Below are 13,620 nucleotides of genomic sequence, written 5' to 3'. Positions count from 1 at the left end.
GATAGAGACGTAATATTGGCTCAAAATAGAACCTCTACACCAATAGTCTATAATGGCACTAAAATTCGGCTGTTTCCTGATTTTTCCAATCAAACAGAAAGAAAGACAAAAATTTAAGGACGTGAAATTTTGTTTACAGAAAGCTAACTTGAAGTAGTCATTACTGTTTCCAACAAAACTTAGAGTCATCTATATTCAAGAATCAATATTCTTTGCTTCAGCAATATCAGAATCGGAATGGCTGGACTCTAAGGGTATGTTCACACACAGTGTTTTCAGGTGTATTTCAGGGCATTTACGCCTCGAAAAATGCCTGAAAAAACGGAAGCTGAACGCCTACAAACATCTGCCCATTGAAATCAATGGGAAAAAAAGCATTTAGTTCATATGGGGCGTCTTTTTACGCCCCTGTTTTAAAAAACGGAAAAAAGACGCTCCATAAATAGAAGTAGCATGTCACTTCTTGACGCGTTTTTTGGAGCTAATTTTCCATTGAGCACTATGAAAAATGCCTCAAAAACAGTCTCAAAAGAAGCCTGAAAAGAAGCCTCAAAAGAATATCCAAATTAAAAGAAGCTTCATTTTCAGCTTCCAAAAACGCCTAAAAATAAGAGGCTGTTTTCTCTGAAAACAGCTCTGTATTTTCAGACTTTTTTTGTTAAGTGTGTGAACATACCCTAAGGCCTCATTCACATGACAGGGTCCGAGTGTCGGCCGGGAAAATCGGCCGTTTTTGGCCCATTTTCCCGGTTGGTTTGCATCCAGTTTGCATCCGTTCCGATTCCGTTCCGGGCCGTGTTGCCATTTTTACCGGACAATTTGGACCCGATTTGCATCCGTTTTTTTCCCTGTCCGTTTTAAAATCGGATGAATTTCATTTAAATTTGTTGCCAAACACAGCTCTCTGTAGATAATGCCACACAGCCCCCTGTAGGTAATGCCACCCAGACCCCTGTAGGTAATGCCACCCAGACCCCTGTAGGTAATGCCACCCAGACCCCTGTTGGTAATACCACCATGCCCCCTGCAGGTAATGCCACCCAGCCCCGTGCAGGTAATGCCACCCAGCCCCCTGCAGGTAATGCCACCCTGCCCCCTGCAGGTAATGCCACCCTGCCCCCTATAGATAATGCCACCCTGCCCTCTATAGGTAATGCCACCCTGCCCCTTCTAGGTAATGCCACCCTGCCCCTTGTAGGTAATGCCACCCAGCTCCCTGTTGGTAATGCCACCCTGCCCCTTGTAGGTAATGCCATCCTGCCCTTGTAGGTAATGCCACCCAGTTCCCTGTTGGTAATGCCACCCTGCCCCTTGAAGGTAATGCCACCCTGCCCCTTGTAGGTAATGCCACCCTGCCCCCTGTAGGTAATGCCACCCAGTCCCCTGTAGGTAATGCCACCCAGCCCCCCCTAGGTAATGCCACCCAGCCCCCTGTAGGTGATGCCACCAAGTGCCCTGTAGGGGTTGCCACCAAGTCCCCTGTAGGTGATGCCACACAGCCCCCTGTAGGTTGCACCCATCCCCCCCCCCACATTCCAGGAGAAGTCACTGACTTCAATGTCCATATATGGACAGTGTAGTCACTGACTTCTCCTGGAGAGGAATTCCCTGCCACAGGTCGGGAATTCCGCTTCAGAAGTGAGTGACGTCACTGTGTCCATATATGGACAGTGTAGTCACTCACTTCTCCTGTAGCGGAATCCCCGGCCATAGAGTCGGGGATTCCGCTGCAGAAGTGAGTGACTTCGCTGTGTCCATATATGGACAGTGTAGTCACGCACTTCTCCTGTAGCGGAATCCCCGGCCATAGAGTCGGGAATTCCGCTGCAGAAGTGAGTGACATCGCTGTGTCCATATATAGACAGTGTAGTCACGCACTTCTCCTGTAGCGGAATGCCCAATCCCGGCCGGGGATTGGGGATTCCGACTCCTACAGGGAGCAAAAAAAGACCCGCCTCCTCCTCACATGCACTCTGCGCTGTGAAGAGGAGGAGAGAGTGCGCGAGCGACGGTAGACCCGGCCATCACTCGGGACACATTCCGGTGATGGCCGTGTATTACCCGGCCCCATAACCGGGCGTTATTGGTTTTAGGAGGTGACCTTGAGCAGGATCGTTTTGGTCAAAAGAAAAAAAATGTCTAATTCTATGACTCCTTTAGCTGGATTAATAGAGGACTTGGGTTGGGCTGATATATGGAGAATGAAATTTCCAGATTAAGTGGCTTTTTCATGTTTCTCCAAGTCACATGGTACGTTATCCAGAATCAATTTGGCTTTGGGTAACGATTTATTTAGATCTATATCATATAAGATCAAATATGAAGCTAGAGGAATTTCTGACCATTCCCTCTTATTAGTCCTTATTACATCAGATGAGACCAAGATCCCAAGATATAGAATAAATGTAGATTTATTGGGCCTATGTAACAAGGATGAGCTAATAGAGACCGAATTGAAATTTTTTCTTGAGTTTAATGTAAATAGCACAAGTAGCCTTTGTGTATGGGTTAGACTCAAAGCTTTTTTGATGGGGTTAGTGATAAAAGAAACTAGCACCTATAAAAAAAACTCCAGAACAAGGAGGAAAACCAGCTAAAAGAATCATCCCTGGAGAGGGAAAAAGCATGACTTACCAAGACTAGTGCTGTTCTTAAAACTGAGTGGGAAAACGCGAAAATCAAATACAGGAGCTTCTTAGAAAAACAAGCCCTACGTTATACCTACTCTAATAGGAAAAATAAATATTTCCAAGGTGGTAGACCTAATAGTCTACTTTATAGAATTATTGACAATAAAAACAGGAAATCATGTATTGCTATTATCATGCAGCACAAGGATAGGTTTGTCCGGGACCAAAATATATATTTTTTCTTTTTCTCTCTCTCTATCTTCCATCTCGTCACCCTCTTATGTGGTTGGGTTAGGGGGCTAAGGAAAATATAATAGGAATTTTTATGTCTTACTGTCATTTGCTGAAAATTTGGTTCCATACTCGTGGTTTTGCATATACAGCAAGATAAATATGTACCTTTTCCATCTTTTGCGCTTATTGTAGATATAGTTTGAAATATGATATTGTACAAGTGGTATTGTATTTACAGTAGATATTTCTTTTTGAAATAAAAAGATTAATAAAAAAAAAGTAGAGCTACAAAAAGTCTCTGCTTAGCTGTAAGCCTAATTGACATTTGTGATTGTCAGCAATGATTGGACAGTATCTCTTTGATACGGAGAATGGTAACAGCAAGTTGTCAGTTTATCCATACAAGCAAAACCAGGGTATACTGTTTAGCCAGAATTAAACCTGCTAGCACAGAAAAGTGGTGTTGACTCTAGACATGCCGTGGCGGTGGGGAGGGAGGGGGGGGGCTATTTTGGAGAACAGCCCAGGGCCTATGGTCTAGTTAATTCACCACTGGGTTTGACCACTTAAGCCCTTGCCAATTGTGTAAATAAAAGGAACAAGGTCCTTTAAAAGGGTTTACTCATAATCAATATTTATCACCTATCCACAGTATAGATGATAAATATCTGATCGGTAGGGGTCCCACCGCTGGGACCCTCATGGATCCTGAGAACGGGCTTACCTTGCTCTCCCTGTGTGCCCCATATGAATGGAGCTGGGCTGCACATGCTCAGCCACCGCTTAATTTATTTTCTACGGGATGCCGGACGTTATCTCCATAAGGGGCGCACTGGGACGGCCAGGTAAACCCATTCTCGGGATAGGTGGGGGTCCCATCGATAATATATCTATCACCTCTCCTGTGGATAGGTAATAAATATTAATTATTGGAAAACCCTTTAAGGTTTTTCCCTGCACAGTGACACTCCCATCCATCAGAAGAATGGGGCTGTGTTGCATTTTCCTGTGAAGGAGCAACAGCGCTGAAGTGACAGCATAGATTAGCTATATACCATCACTTCTAATGGTGGGAAAACCATAGCTCATCTCTACATATATGAATAATCATATAATCATATAAATGTGTTTTTTTAGCTAAATCATTCTCTCCAAGTTTCCGCAAAAAATTGTATTTAACATATTTTTGTTACTTTTGGACTATACTATATGATTTATACTATAGCTTATGTATACTATAATAAATTTATACCTGCATAAAACTGTGAAGGTTAAAAGGTTGCACAAGCAAGTCAGAGCATATTTGTTTTTTCTACCCAAGCAAAATTCCAACTACCACGTAACCATAGCTATATAATTAGCCAGTGCTAAATGTCCCACATTGGATGAGTCAATTTGATGTGCCATGATTTACACTTCTGTGATTCAGTACGATTTGATATTAAAACAAAGGCTCTAAAAAATGCATTAAGTCTAAATTAGCTGGAGCCAGGGAGTGGGTTGTGATACCTACCTCTCACTGCAGACAAGCCATCTGCTTCCCTGAGTGTCATTGCCTTTATCGTTTTACCATTCATTCCAGATATAGCAATTTCAAGCAGTAATGTCCCTCCTGCCACATTTGCCTGGGAATTAAATAAACAGAATAATGGGTCAATTGCCGCTCTCCAATTTGAGAAGCCAGTTTAATAGCTTTGGAAAAAAGCACACGGACCATATGCGGCAGCAAAAATATAATGGCTTGGATGTGGAGCGCATGCACAAATGTCAAGGGGGAAAGAATACAAGGATAAGATTGTTTGCCTGAAAATATAGTCATAAGAACTAATGATAGAACACATAAAGGATATGCTGGTGCTAATATCGACTCCAAGCGGAATATTGCTTTTTCCTAAATAAGTCATACAATATAGACATTAATTAGACAATGTTTCCTTTTCCTGGAATGCAGCCGGTTTGATATTATTAGACCTTATGGCAACAAAGTCTAGTTCAGTTATTTTTTCTCATTTTAGAGCAACACATTATAAATCAGAGATGCGCTTACAATAATGCATCCAGCGTAGTGTCTATGCTAACTATGTGGAAGTATTTTATGGTGAATTTATAGAAGCAGCATTTTTGTAAAGAGATTGGCATCAGTTCTCCATAATGCAATCACAAATTGTGGCTGAAACAATTTCACAGTCTGTCAAATGCTCATAAATGTGCAAACATAGATATAAAGTGTCTGGGACTTAAATTTTCAGGAAAGGATTTAGGTAAATCAAAGAAGGTAATTGACAACATTGCAAATGGCCAAGGTGCCATCCACAGTTATCTTTGATGATGTCATATCTGATGTATGGGCTTTCTAGCAAGATGTCTTAATGTGGGAGGGGAGATGTTTGTTATAGAAAATGGAAAAAAGAGAAATCAGCAAGGCATGAAGAACTATGTATGTCAATAAAAACAAAAATAGTGTGTAGAAAAGGCAGATCCAGCACTCAAATATAAAAAATTCGATTTTTATTAGGTCATTTAAAAAAAAATAGGGATAAAACAATAATCCCGGGACCACGCTTACGCGTTTCAGACCACTGGGGTCCTTAATCATAGCTATATTTGAGTGCTGGATCTGCCTTTTCTACACACTATTTTTGTTTCTACAACCTGCTGTCGACACAGGATCAAGTTCAGGAGGATTTACGAGCACCCACAGCTTTCTGGATTTTTTATGCTTACATTGCTTCACAAAACGCATTGGAAAAATGCAATTTAAAATGAAGGATATGAGGTGAGCAAAACTTTTGGTAAACTTTTTTCACTTTTCACTATGTATGTCAATGGTCCCATACACTTTTTTTTTTTTTTTTTTTAAAGAAATGGGGTATATTTAATTTCACCTCTTCTTTAAAAAAGCTTAGGCTGGGTTAATAAATAGTGGCAGTACTGTGGCATGGAGCTATACCACAACCATATCTAAAAACTGCAGTAAGAAATGTGCAGTAAAGAGGAGCTCCGTATTTATGCATAATTTTCAATCTTTTCTGCAACATATAAAACAGATTTGTATAAGGATACATCAAAGAGATCAGGTCAGAAGCATGACAAAACAACTTGCGATGGTTGCTCCAAATTTGTTTTTGACTTTAATGCTGCGATATTTACATATCTTTTCCTTGGCTGGTCAATAATTTAATATTTTAAATGGTGTGCAAAACATACAATATATAATAATCCAGTTTTCTTTTATTTGGTCACAACATCTGACATTTAAAAAAAACAACAAATTGCATTATTATACAGTACATTGTATATATTGCATAATTAACCCAATTTTGGACAGTCGATTCTCAGTTAGGCTGGGTTCACACGAGCACATTAACGTCCGTAATGGACGAACGTATTTCGGCCGGAAATCCCGGACCGAACTCAGTGCAGGGAGCCGGGCTCCTAGCATCATAGTTATGTACGATGCTAGGAGTCCCTGCCTCTCTGCAGGACAACTGTCCCGTACTGTAATCATGTTTTCAGTACGGGACAGTAGTTCCACGGAGAGGCAGGGACTCCTAGCGTCGTACATAACTACGATGCTAGGAGCCCGGCTCCCTGCACTGAGTTCGGTCCGGGATTTCCGGCCGAAATACGTTCGTCCATTACGGACGTTAATGTGCTCGTGTGAACCCAGCCTAACTGAGAATCGACTGTCCAAAATTGGTTTAATTATGCAATATATACTGTTCTGTCCTCGCCAGCTAGTCCAGTTATTTACGTAATAATACCTCTTTTTTGTGTATGATTACCAGTACAGACATTGCAATTGCCTATTCTTGTACCCCATCTATATTGTATTGTATGGTTATAGCACCATCTACTGGTGGTTTTGTGTATTCCTAGATTGTAGTTCTCTATGTATTATGGGAAAGCACCTGAGGCATTGTGGGTTATTTCCTGTTCCTGTTTGTGTATGAGTAGCAGCCATTTTTCTCATCATGCCAGTGTGAGGGGCCACTCTCCATTTCTACCTCAAGTTCAGTGCCATCAGCCTGTTCTAAGCATAGTCGGTAAGATCCAAATCTATATGTTATAATCCTGTGGTTCACTGTATGTTTTGCTGTATCAGATATCATATTGTCAGCTTGCAGTATTACCTCATGTTATATTGTGTATGTATAGCAGATTATTTGTATCCTATGCACTGTACAGTTGATATATTCTGAATACTACTGTTATTTCATCCTATAGTTTCACCCTTTCCTGTCTACCAGCAATAAAGAGAAAGATTTCACAGTTTCACAGCCTTTTTCTTAAGAAGACAGGGGGTTTAGCTACATGTCAGATTACACACCGTGCTAACGTGTATGAGGACAGAATAGTGAAACGACTGCTGAGAACAAGCTCAGAAGATCAGACCATAGGGTGCCCGCCATTATCCACGCAGAGCCTGCATACGGATATCGCAGCAACCTCCTAACGGTCGCATCATGTCTCAAAGTCGAGCATCTTCGGTCAAGACAAGGTCCCTTAGAAGTGGCTCTAGCAGGACATCGATCAGAGAAGCTGCCGCCATTGCCCGCGCAAAAGCTGAAGCGGCAAAAGCGAAAGCCAGCTTCACAGAACAGGAAATACAGATAAAGCTAGAGAAAGCGCGCCTTGAAGCAACTCTAGAGAAACTCACTGTTGAGAAAGAGACAGCGGCTGCCATAGCAGAAGCAGAATTTCTAGAAGCAGTAGAACTTCCAGAAATAGAGAATCGTCGCGACGTTCTCCAGCCGGAACTTGAACACCAAGATCCAGAACAGCGTACCTTACAATACGTCTATCAACATTCCAAGTCAGAATACGATACCGACTTCCAACTCAACACAAAGGGTTTTATTAACAAGCCAAGCCACCCTGATTATTCAGACCGCCAGAAAGTTGACTATCAGTCTCCTTACTGCAAACAAGACAAGACACATCAAAGGGAAACCGGCTACAACAACTTCTCTTCAGAACAGAAGATCAAAAACCCGCTCCAGCTAAGAGAGACGCCCTTCGCTTCAGAACGGTACTATGCAGGTTGTAATAAATCAGAGACTCCCAACAGGTATGGTCGCACACCACACATGCACTCTGACCACACACCAGTAGTCGGATCTAATGTTAATCAAGCCACAATGGACTTTGCCAGATTCCTTGTTCGACGTGAGCTGGTCACCAAGGGACTTGTAAAGTTCAGCGATCGCGCTGAAAACTACAGAGCTTGGCGAGCTTCCTTCCAAAATGCCACCAGAGACTTAGATCTATCATGTAGTGAGGAACTGGATCTCCTGGTAAGGTGGCTAGGAAGTGAGTCCGCCGAACACGCTAAAAGAATCAGAGATATCAATGTCAATTATCCAGATGTTGGTCTTAAAAGGGTCTGGGACAGACTTGAAGAGTGCTATGGCTCTGCCGAAGTCATAGAAAGTGCCTTATTCAAGAGAATTGAGGACTTTCCTAAAATAGCAAACAAAGGCTATACAAAGCTTAGGGAGTTAAGTGATCTGTTAATGGAGTTGTGTGTAGCAAAGGCAGAAGGGGATCTGGTAGGATTGACATTCCTTGACACTGCAAGAGGTGTGAACCCCATAGTTCAGAAGCTCCCATACAACCTGCAAGAGAAATGGGTTATGCATGGTTCTAGATATAAACAGACTTACAATGTACTATTTCCTCCATTTAATGTGTTTGTAGATTTTGTCTCTGAACAAGCTAAAATTAGAAATGATCCTAGCTTTGATTTCACGCTGTCATGTGCCGCCACCCCTGTTAGTAAACCTCGTAGAGCAATGGTGGAGGTCCACAAAATTAACGTTTCCTCCACAGGTTCAGTCCATAAAGAGTTCAGCTCCCGTCAAGGAGACAAACCCAAAGACCCGAACAGACAGTGTCCGTTACACAGGAAGCCACATTCCCTACTTAGGTGCAGAGCCTTCAGGGAAAAGTCATTAGAGGACCGCAAGGCCTTCCTTAAGGAAAACAACATCTGCTTCAAATGCTGTTCTTCAACATCACACTTCGCCAGAGATTGCGAGGTTCGTGCAAAGTGTATCGAATGTGGTAGCACAGAACATAACACAGCTCTACACCCTGGAGCACCATCGTGGACTTCGCCCCAAGACCAAGAGCATAGCGGGGAGCTGAAGGACACAAGTACTGACACTCCAGCGGTTACTTCTAAATGCACAGAGGTTTGTAGAGGCCTCATAGGAGGAAGGTCCTGCTCAAAAATCTCCCTAGTGAGGATTTACCCAGCAGACGACCGGGACAAAGCCATCAAAGTATATGCTATTCTAGACGATCAAAGCAACAAGTCGTTAGCCAAGTCTGCCTTCTTTGATAGCTTTAACGTCAGAGGCCCTGGCGCCCCCTACTCTCTAAAAACTTGTGCCGGTACTGTAGAGACAGCTGGAAGGAGGGCAAGCGGCTATGTAGTCGAGTCTATAAATGGCCAAGTGTGTCTGCCCTTACCAACCATACTGGAGTGTAACCAAATTCCTGATAACAGGTCTGAGATACCTACGCCGGAAGTAGCAGCGCACCAACCTCACCTGAAGCGTATAGAACACTTGATCCCGAAACTTGATCCAGAGGCTCAGATAGTCTTGCTCCTCGGGAGAGATATTCTTCGAGTCCACAAGGTTAGGCAACAGATCAATGGCCCTCACAATGCTCCATATGCACAGAGACTCGACCTAGGATGGGTCGTCGTAGGAGAGGTCTGTTTGGGAGGTGTACACAAACCGACAACTGTCAACAGCATGCTTACCAGTACACTGGAAAATGGACGTCCATCTCTTCTCCGACCATGTGAAAATCATTTCTTCATAAAGGAACTGCCACACAGCACTTCATCATCAAGTATCCTTGTAGGCTCTGCCTGCGATGACTACATCTGGGATGGCAACCAAGATCACCTAGGGTGCACAGTCTTCCGCCAGACGAAGGAGGACAATCGTATGGCGATGTCATTCGAAGATAGACTGTTCCTAGACATAATGGAGCAGGGAATGGTGCAGAACAAAATGAAGAGCTGGGTTGCACCTCTACCATATAGGCCTCAAAGACAACGCTTACCTAACAACAGAGAACAGGTTTACAAACGTTTCGTCTCTCTCAGACACAGCCTGCAAAGAAAACCAGAGATGAGAGACCACTTCTTTACCTTCATGGAAAAGATATTCCAGAACGGCCATGCAGAGTTAGCACCTATACTTCCAGACTCTGAAGAGCGCTGGTACCTGCCCCTGTTTGGAGTGTATCACCCGAAGAAACCAGGTCAGATCAGAGTAGTATTTGACTCAAGTGCCAAGTATGAAGGTGTCTCGTTGAATGACGTCCTGATGTCAGGCCCGGATCTAAACAACAAGCTCTTGGGAGTACTTCTACGCTTTCGCAAAGACTCTGTTGCATTCACGGCTGATATCCAACAGATGTTCCATTGCTTCCTCGTCAAAAAAGAACACAGAAATTTCTTGAGATTCCTTTGGTACAAGGATAACGATCCCTCTAAAGATGTTACAGAGTATCGAATGAAGGTACACATCTTCGGTAATAGTCCTTCCCCTGCAGTCGCCATCTATGGGCTGAGGCGTGCGGCTCAAGATGTCGAAACGAAGTACGGAACGGATGTCAGACGCTTCGTAGAAAAGGATTTCTATGTGGACGACTGTTTGAAATCAATGCCCACAAATGAAACCGCAATTTGTCTTCTGAAGAGAGCCCAGGAGATGCTTGCTCTATCTAACCTGAGGTTACACAAGATCGCTTCTAACAGCCAGAAAGTGATGGAAGCCTTTCCTCCTCATGACCACTCAAAAGACTTAAAGGATTTAGATCTAGGCATCGACTCCCCTCCCATGCATCGGAGCCTTGGCCTACTCTGGGACCTAAAAGCTGATACCTTCACCTTCCAGGCCAGCAGAGAAGAAAAACCCTTCACTCGCAGAGGAGTACTGTCGGCCATAAGCAGTTTATATGACCCACTGGGATTTGCAGCTCCTGTAACCATCGAAGGTAAAGCTATGTTGAGAGACTACACCAGGGAAGTGTCGAACTGGGATGCTCCTCTTCCCATGAAGGAAAGAGCCACGTGGACGGCTTGGAGAAATTCCCTCACAGCCTTATCTGGTCTTCACATACCACGCCCGTATGCTTCTGTACCAACTACCAAGGTTGAGACACAAAGACTTTGTGTTTTCTGCGACGCTTCAGTCAAAGCGATTGCTGCTGTAGCTTACTTAAAGACGATAGATACCAGCGGACAATGCCACGTAGGGTTCGTCATGAGCAGAGCAAAACTAGCGCCACTTCTTGAACACACAATACCACGCCTGGAACTTTGCGCCGCGGTGTTAGCAGTGGAGTTAGCCGAACTCATCACTACGGAATTGAACATGGAGATTAAAGATGCTGAGTTTTACACTGACAGCAAGATAGTACTAGGATACATCTGTAACTTAACTAGACGCTTCTATGTCTACGTAAGCAACAGAGTGCTAAGGATTAGAAGATCTACCTCTCCCGAACAATGGCATTACGTACCTACTCATCTCAATCCTGCAGACCAAGCAACCAGATCCGTTGCCGCTAACCGTCTGAAAGACACAATCTGGTTTACAGGCCCTACGTTCTTGTATAGACCGATGCACAGCACCGCAGAAACCGCCATGTTTGAACTAGTGGACCCACATGCAGATGTTGAGATACGCCCTCTGGTATCTGCGTTGCACACGGAGACTTTGGACAGCCACCTGAAATCTCATCGATTCAGTAGATTCTCTACTTGGGGATCACTTGTCCGTGCAATCACCTGCTTGACTCACATGGCTCGGTCGTACAAGACAACCTCGTCAGCAGATAAAAGGGACTGTAAAGGCTGGCATCGTTGTAAACATGTTTACACAGCTCTCGATCTGGAACAGGCAAAAAATGTAATCATCCGAGCTGTACAGCACGATATCTATGCCAAGGAAATCGACTGTGTAATCGGTCAGAGACCCGTACCCAAAGACAGTGTTCTGAGGAAACTTGACCCAGTCATCGATGAAAATGGGCTCTTAAGAATAGGAGGACGCCTTAAGGAAGCCAAGGTAGATTTTGCAGAGAAACATCCCTTGATAGTTCCCGGACAGCATCATATAGCTACTCTGCTGGTGCAACATCACCATGAGCAAACAAGGCACCAGGGTCGTCTGTTCACAGAAGGAGCCTTACGATCAGCCGGACTGTGGATAGTTGGAGCAAAGAGATGTGTGTGCAGATTCATCTTTAAATGTGTTACTTGTCGGAAACTTCGTGGTATGTCACAGACTCCAAAGATGGCGAATCTCCCATATGATCGACTTAGCACAGATCCACCCTTCTCCAATGTCGGCCTAGATGTGTTCGGTCCTTGGTCTGTGGTTGTCCGGCAAACCAGAGGAAGCCGTGCGAACGGAAAACGTTGGGCGGTTATGTTCACTTGTATGTCCATCAGAGCTGTCCACATAGAAGTGATCGAATCTATGGATACTTCATGCTTCATAAATGCTCTCCGGCGTTTCATTGCTATCAGAGGACCTGTCAAACATATTCGTTCTGACAGAGGCACAAACTTTGTTGGGGCAGCAAGGGAACTACAACTCTCTTCTAACTTGGACGCTAAAAACATAGAAAGATACCTTAGTGGACAGGGATGTACTTGGACCTTCAACCCACCACACTCTTCACACATGGGAGGTGCTTGGGAGAGAATGATAGGCATCGCACGTAGAATCCTCGACTCAATCTTCTTACAAGTAGGATCTACAAAGCTGACTCACGAAAGCTTGACCACCTTTATGGCGGAAGTATCGGCCATCATAAATGCCAGACCGTTGATTCCGATTTCCAGTGATCCTGATGACCCAACTGTTCTCACCCCTGCCACGCTGCTTACTCAGAAGACTGACACTATTTGCACTCCACCTGGAGAATTTAATGCTAAAGACCTCTACAGAAGTCGATGGAGGCAAGTACAGAGTCTCTCCAATACTTTCTGGGACAAGTGGAAAAAGCAATACATTCCCACTCTGCAACCAAGGAGAAAGTGGCAAATCAGCAAGCCTAACCTCCAGCCTGGCGATGTGGTGCTAATGAAAGATTGCCAGTCACGAAGAAATGAGTGGCCGTTAGGTCTTATTACCAAGACATTCCCGAGTAAAGACGGAAATATACGTAAGGTCGAAGTAAAAGTACGGAAGCAGAGTGAGACCAAATTGTTCCTCAGACCAGTAGGGGAACTCGTTCTACTGTTTTCATCCAACGAACCCAATAGTGACGTCGGCTGACGTCAAGCGGGGAGTGTTCTGTCCTCGCCAGCTAGTCCAGTTATTTACGTAATAATACCTCTTTTTTGTGTATGATTACCAGTACAGACATTGCAATTGCCTATTCTTGTACCCCATCTATATTGTATTGTATGGTTATAGCACCATCTACTGGTGGTTTTGTGTATTCCTAGATTGTAGTTCTCTATGTATTATGGGAAAGCACCTGAGGCATTGTGGGTTATTTCCTGTTCCTGTTTGTGTATGAGTAGCAGCCATTTTTCTCATCATGCCAGTGTGAGGGGCCACTCTCCATTTCTACCTCAAGTTCAGTGCCATCAGCCTGTTCTAAGCATAGTCGGTAAGATCCAAATCTATATGTTATAATCCTGTGGTTCACTGTATGTTTTGCTGTATCAGATATCATATTGTCAGCTTGCAGTATTACCTCATGTTATATT

The 13,620-nt window shown here is 43.7% G+C and overlaps 2 protein-coding genes across 3 annotated transcripts in view; both read left to right on the top strand.

Annotated features, from left to right (window-relative positions):
• Positions 1 to 6,652: 6,652 nt before the first annotated feature.
• On the top strand, positions 6,653 to 9,791 carry LOC142741872 (uncharacterized). Its single transcript, XM_075851198.1, has 3 exons — positions 6,653 to 6,910; positions 7,092 to 9,739; positions 9,783 to 9,791. Exons 2-3 carry the CDS (start codon positions 7,331 to 7,333, stop codon positions 9,789 to 9,791), a joined length of 2,418 nt encoding a protein of 805 aa, XP_075707313.1. The 5' UTR covers positions 6,653 to 6,910; positions 7,092 to 7,330.
• A 1-nt stretch (position 9,792) lies between these two features.
• The window catches only part of LOC142741353 (uncharacterized), a 37,930-nt gene continuing 34,102 nt past the window's right edge, over positions 9,793 to 13,620 (top strand). For both annotated transcript variants that reach the window (XM_075850732.1, XM_075850731.1), the window contains exon 1: positions 9,793 to 13,520. In XM_075850732.1, coding sequence (XP_075706847.1) covers positions 9,830 to 13,180 — 3,351 coding nt within the window. In that variant the 5' untranslated portion in view covers positions 9,793 to 9,829 and the 3' untranslated portion in view covers positions 13,181 to 13,520. The remainder of the gene's footprint in view (positions 13,521 to 13,620) is intronic.

The sequence above is a fragment of the Rhinoderma darwinii genome, chromosome 2 (genome assembly GCF_050947455.1).
Source record: "Rhinoderma darwinii isolate aRhiDar2 chromosome 2, aRhiDar2.hap1, whole genome shotgun sequence".
NCBI classification, from domain to species: domain Eukaryota; kingdom Metazoa; phylum Chordata; class Amphibia; order Anura; family Rhinodermatidae; genus Rhinoderma; species Rhinoderma darwinii.
The sequence above is the reverse complement of the archived record's forward strand: the minus strand, read 5'-3'. Positions and strand labels throughout refer to the sequence as shown.

Excerpts from the sequence above, each read along its gene's own strand:
- LOC142741872 (XM_075851198.1), top strand. The coding sequence starts at position 7,331 with ATGTCTCAAAGTCGAGCATCTTCGGTCAAGACAAGGTCCCTTAGAAGT.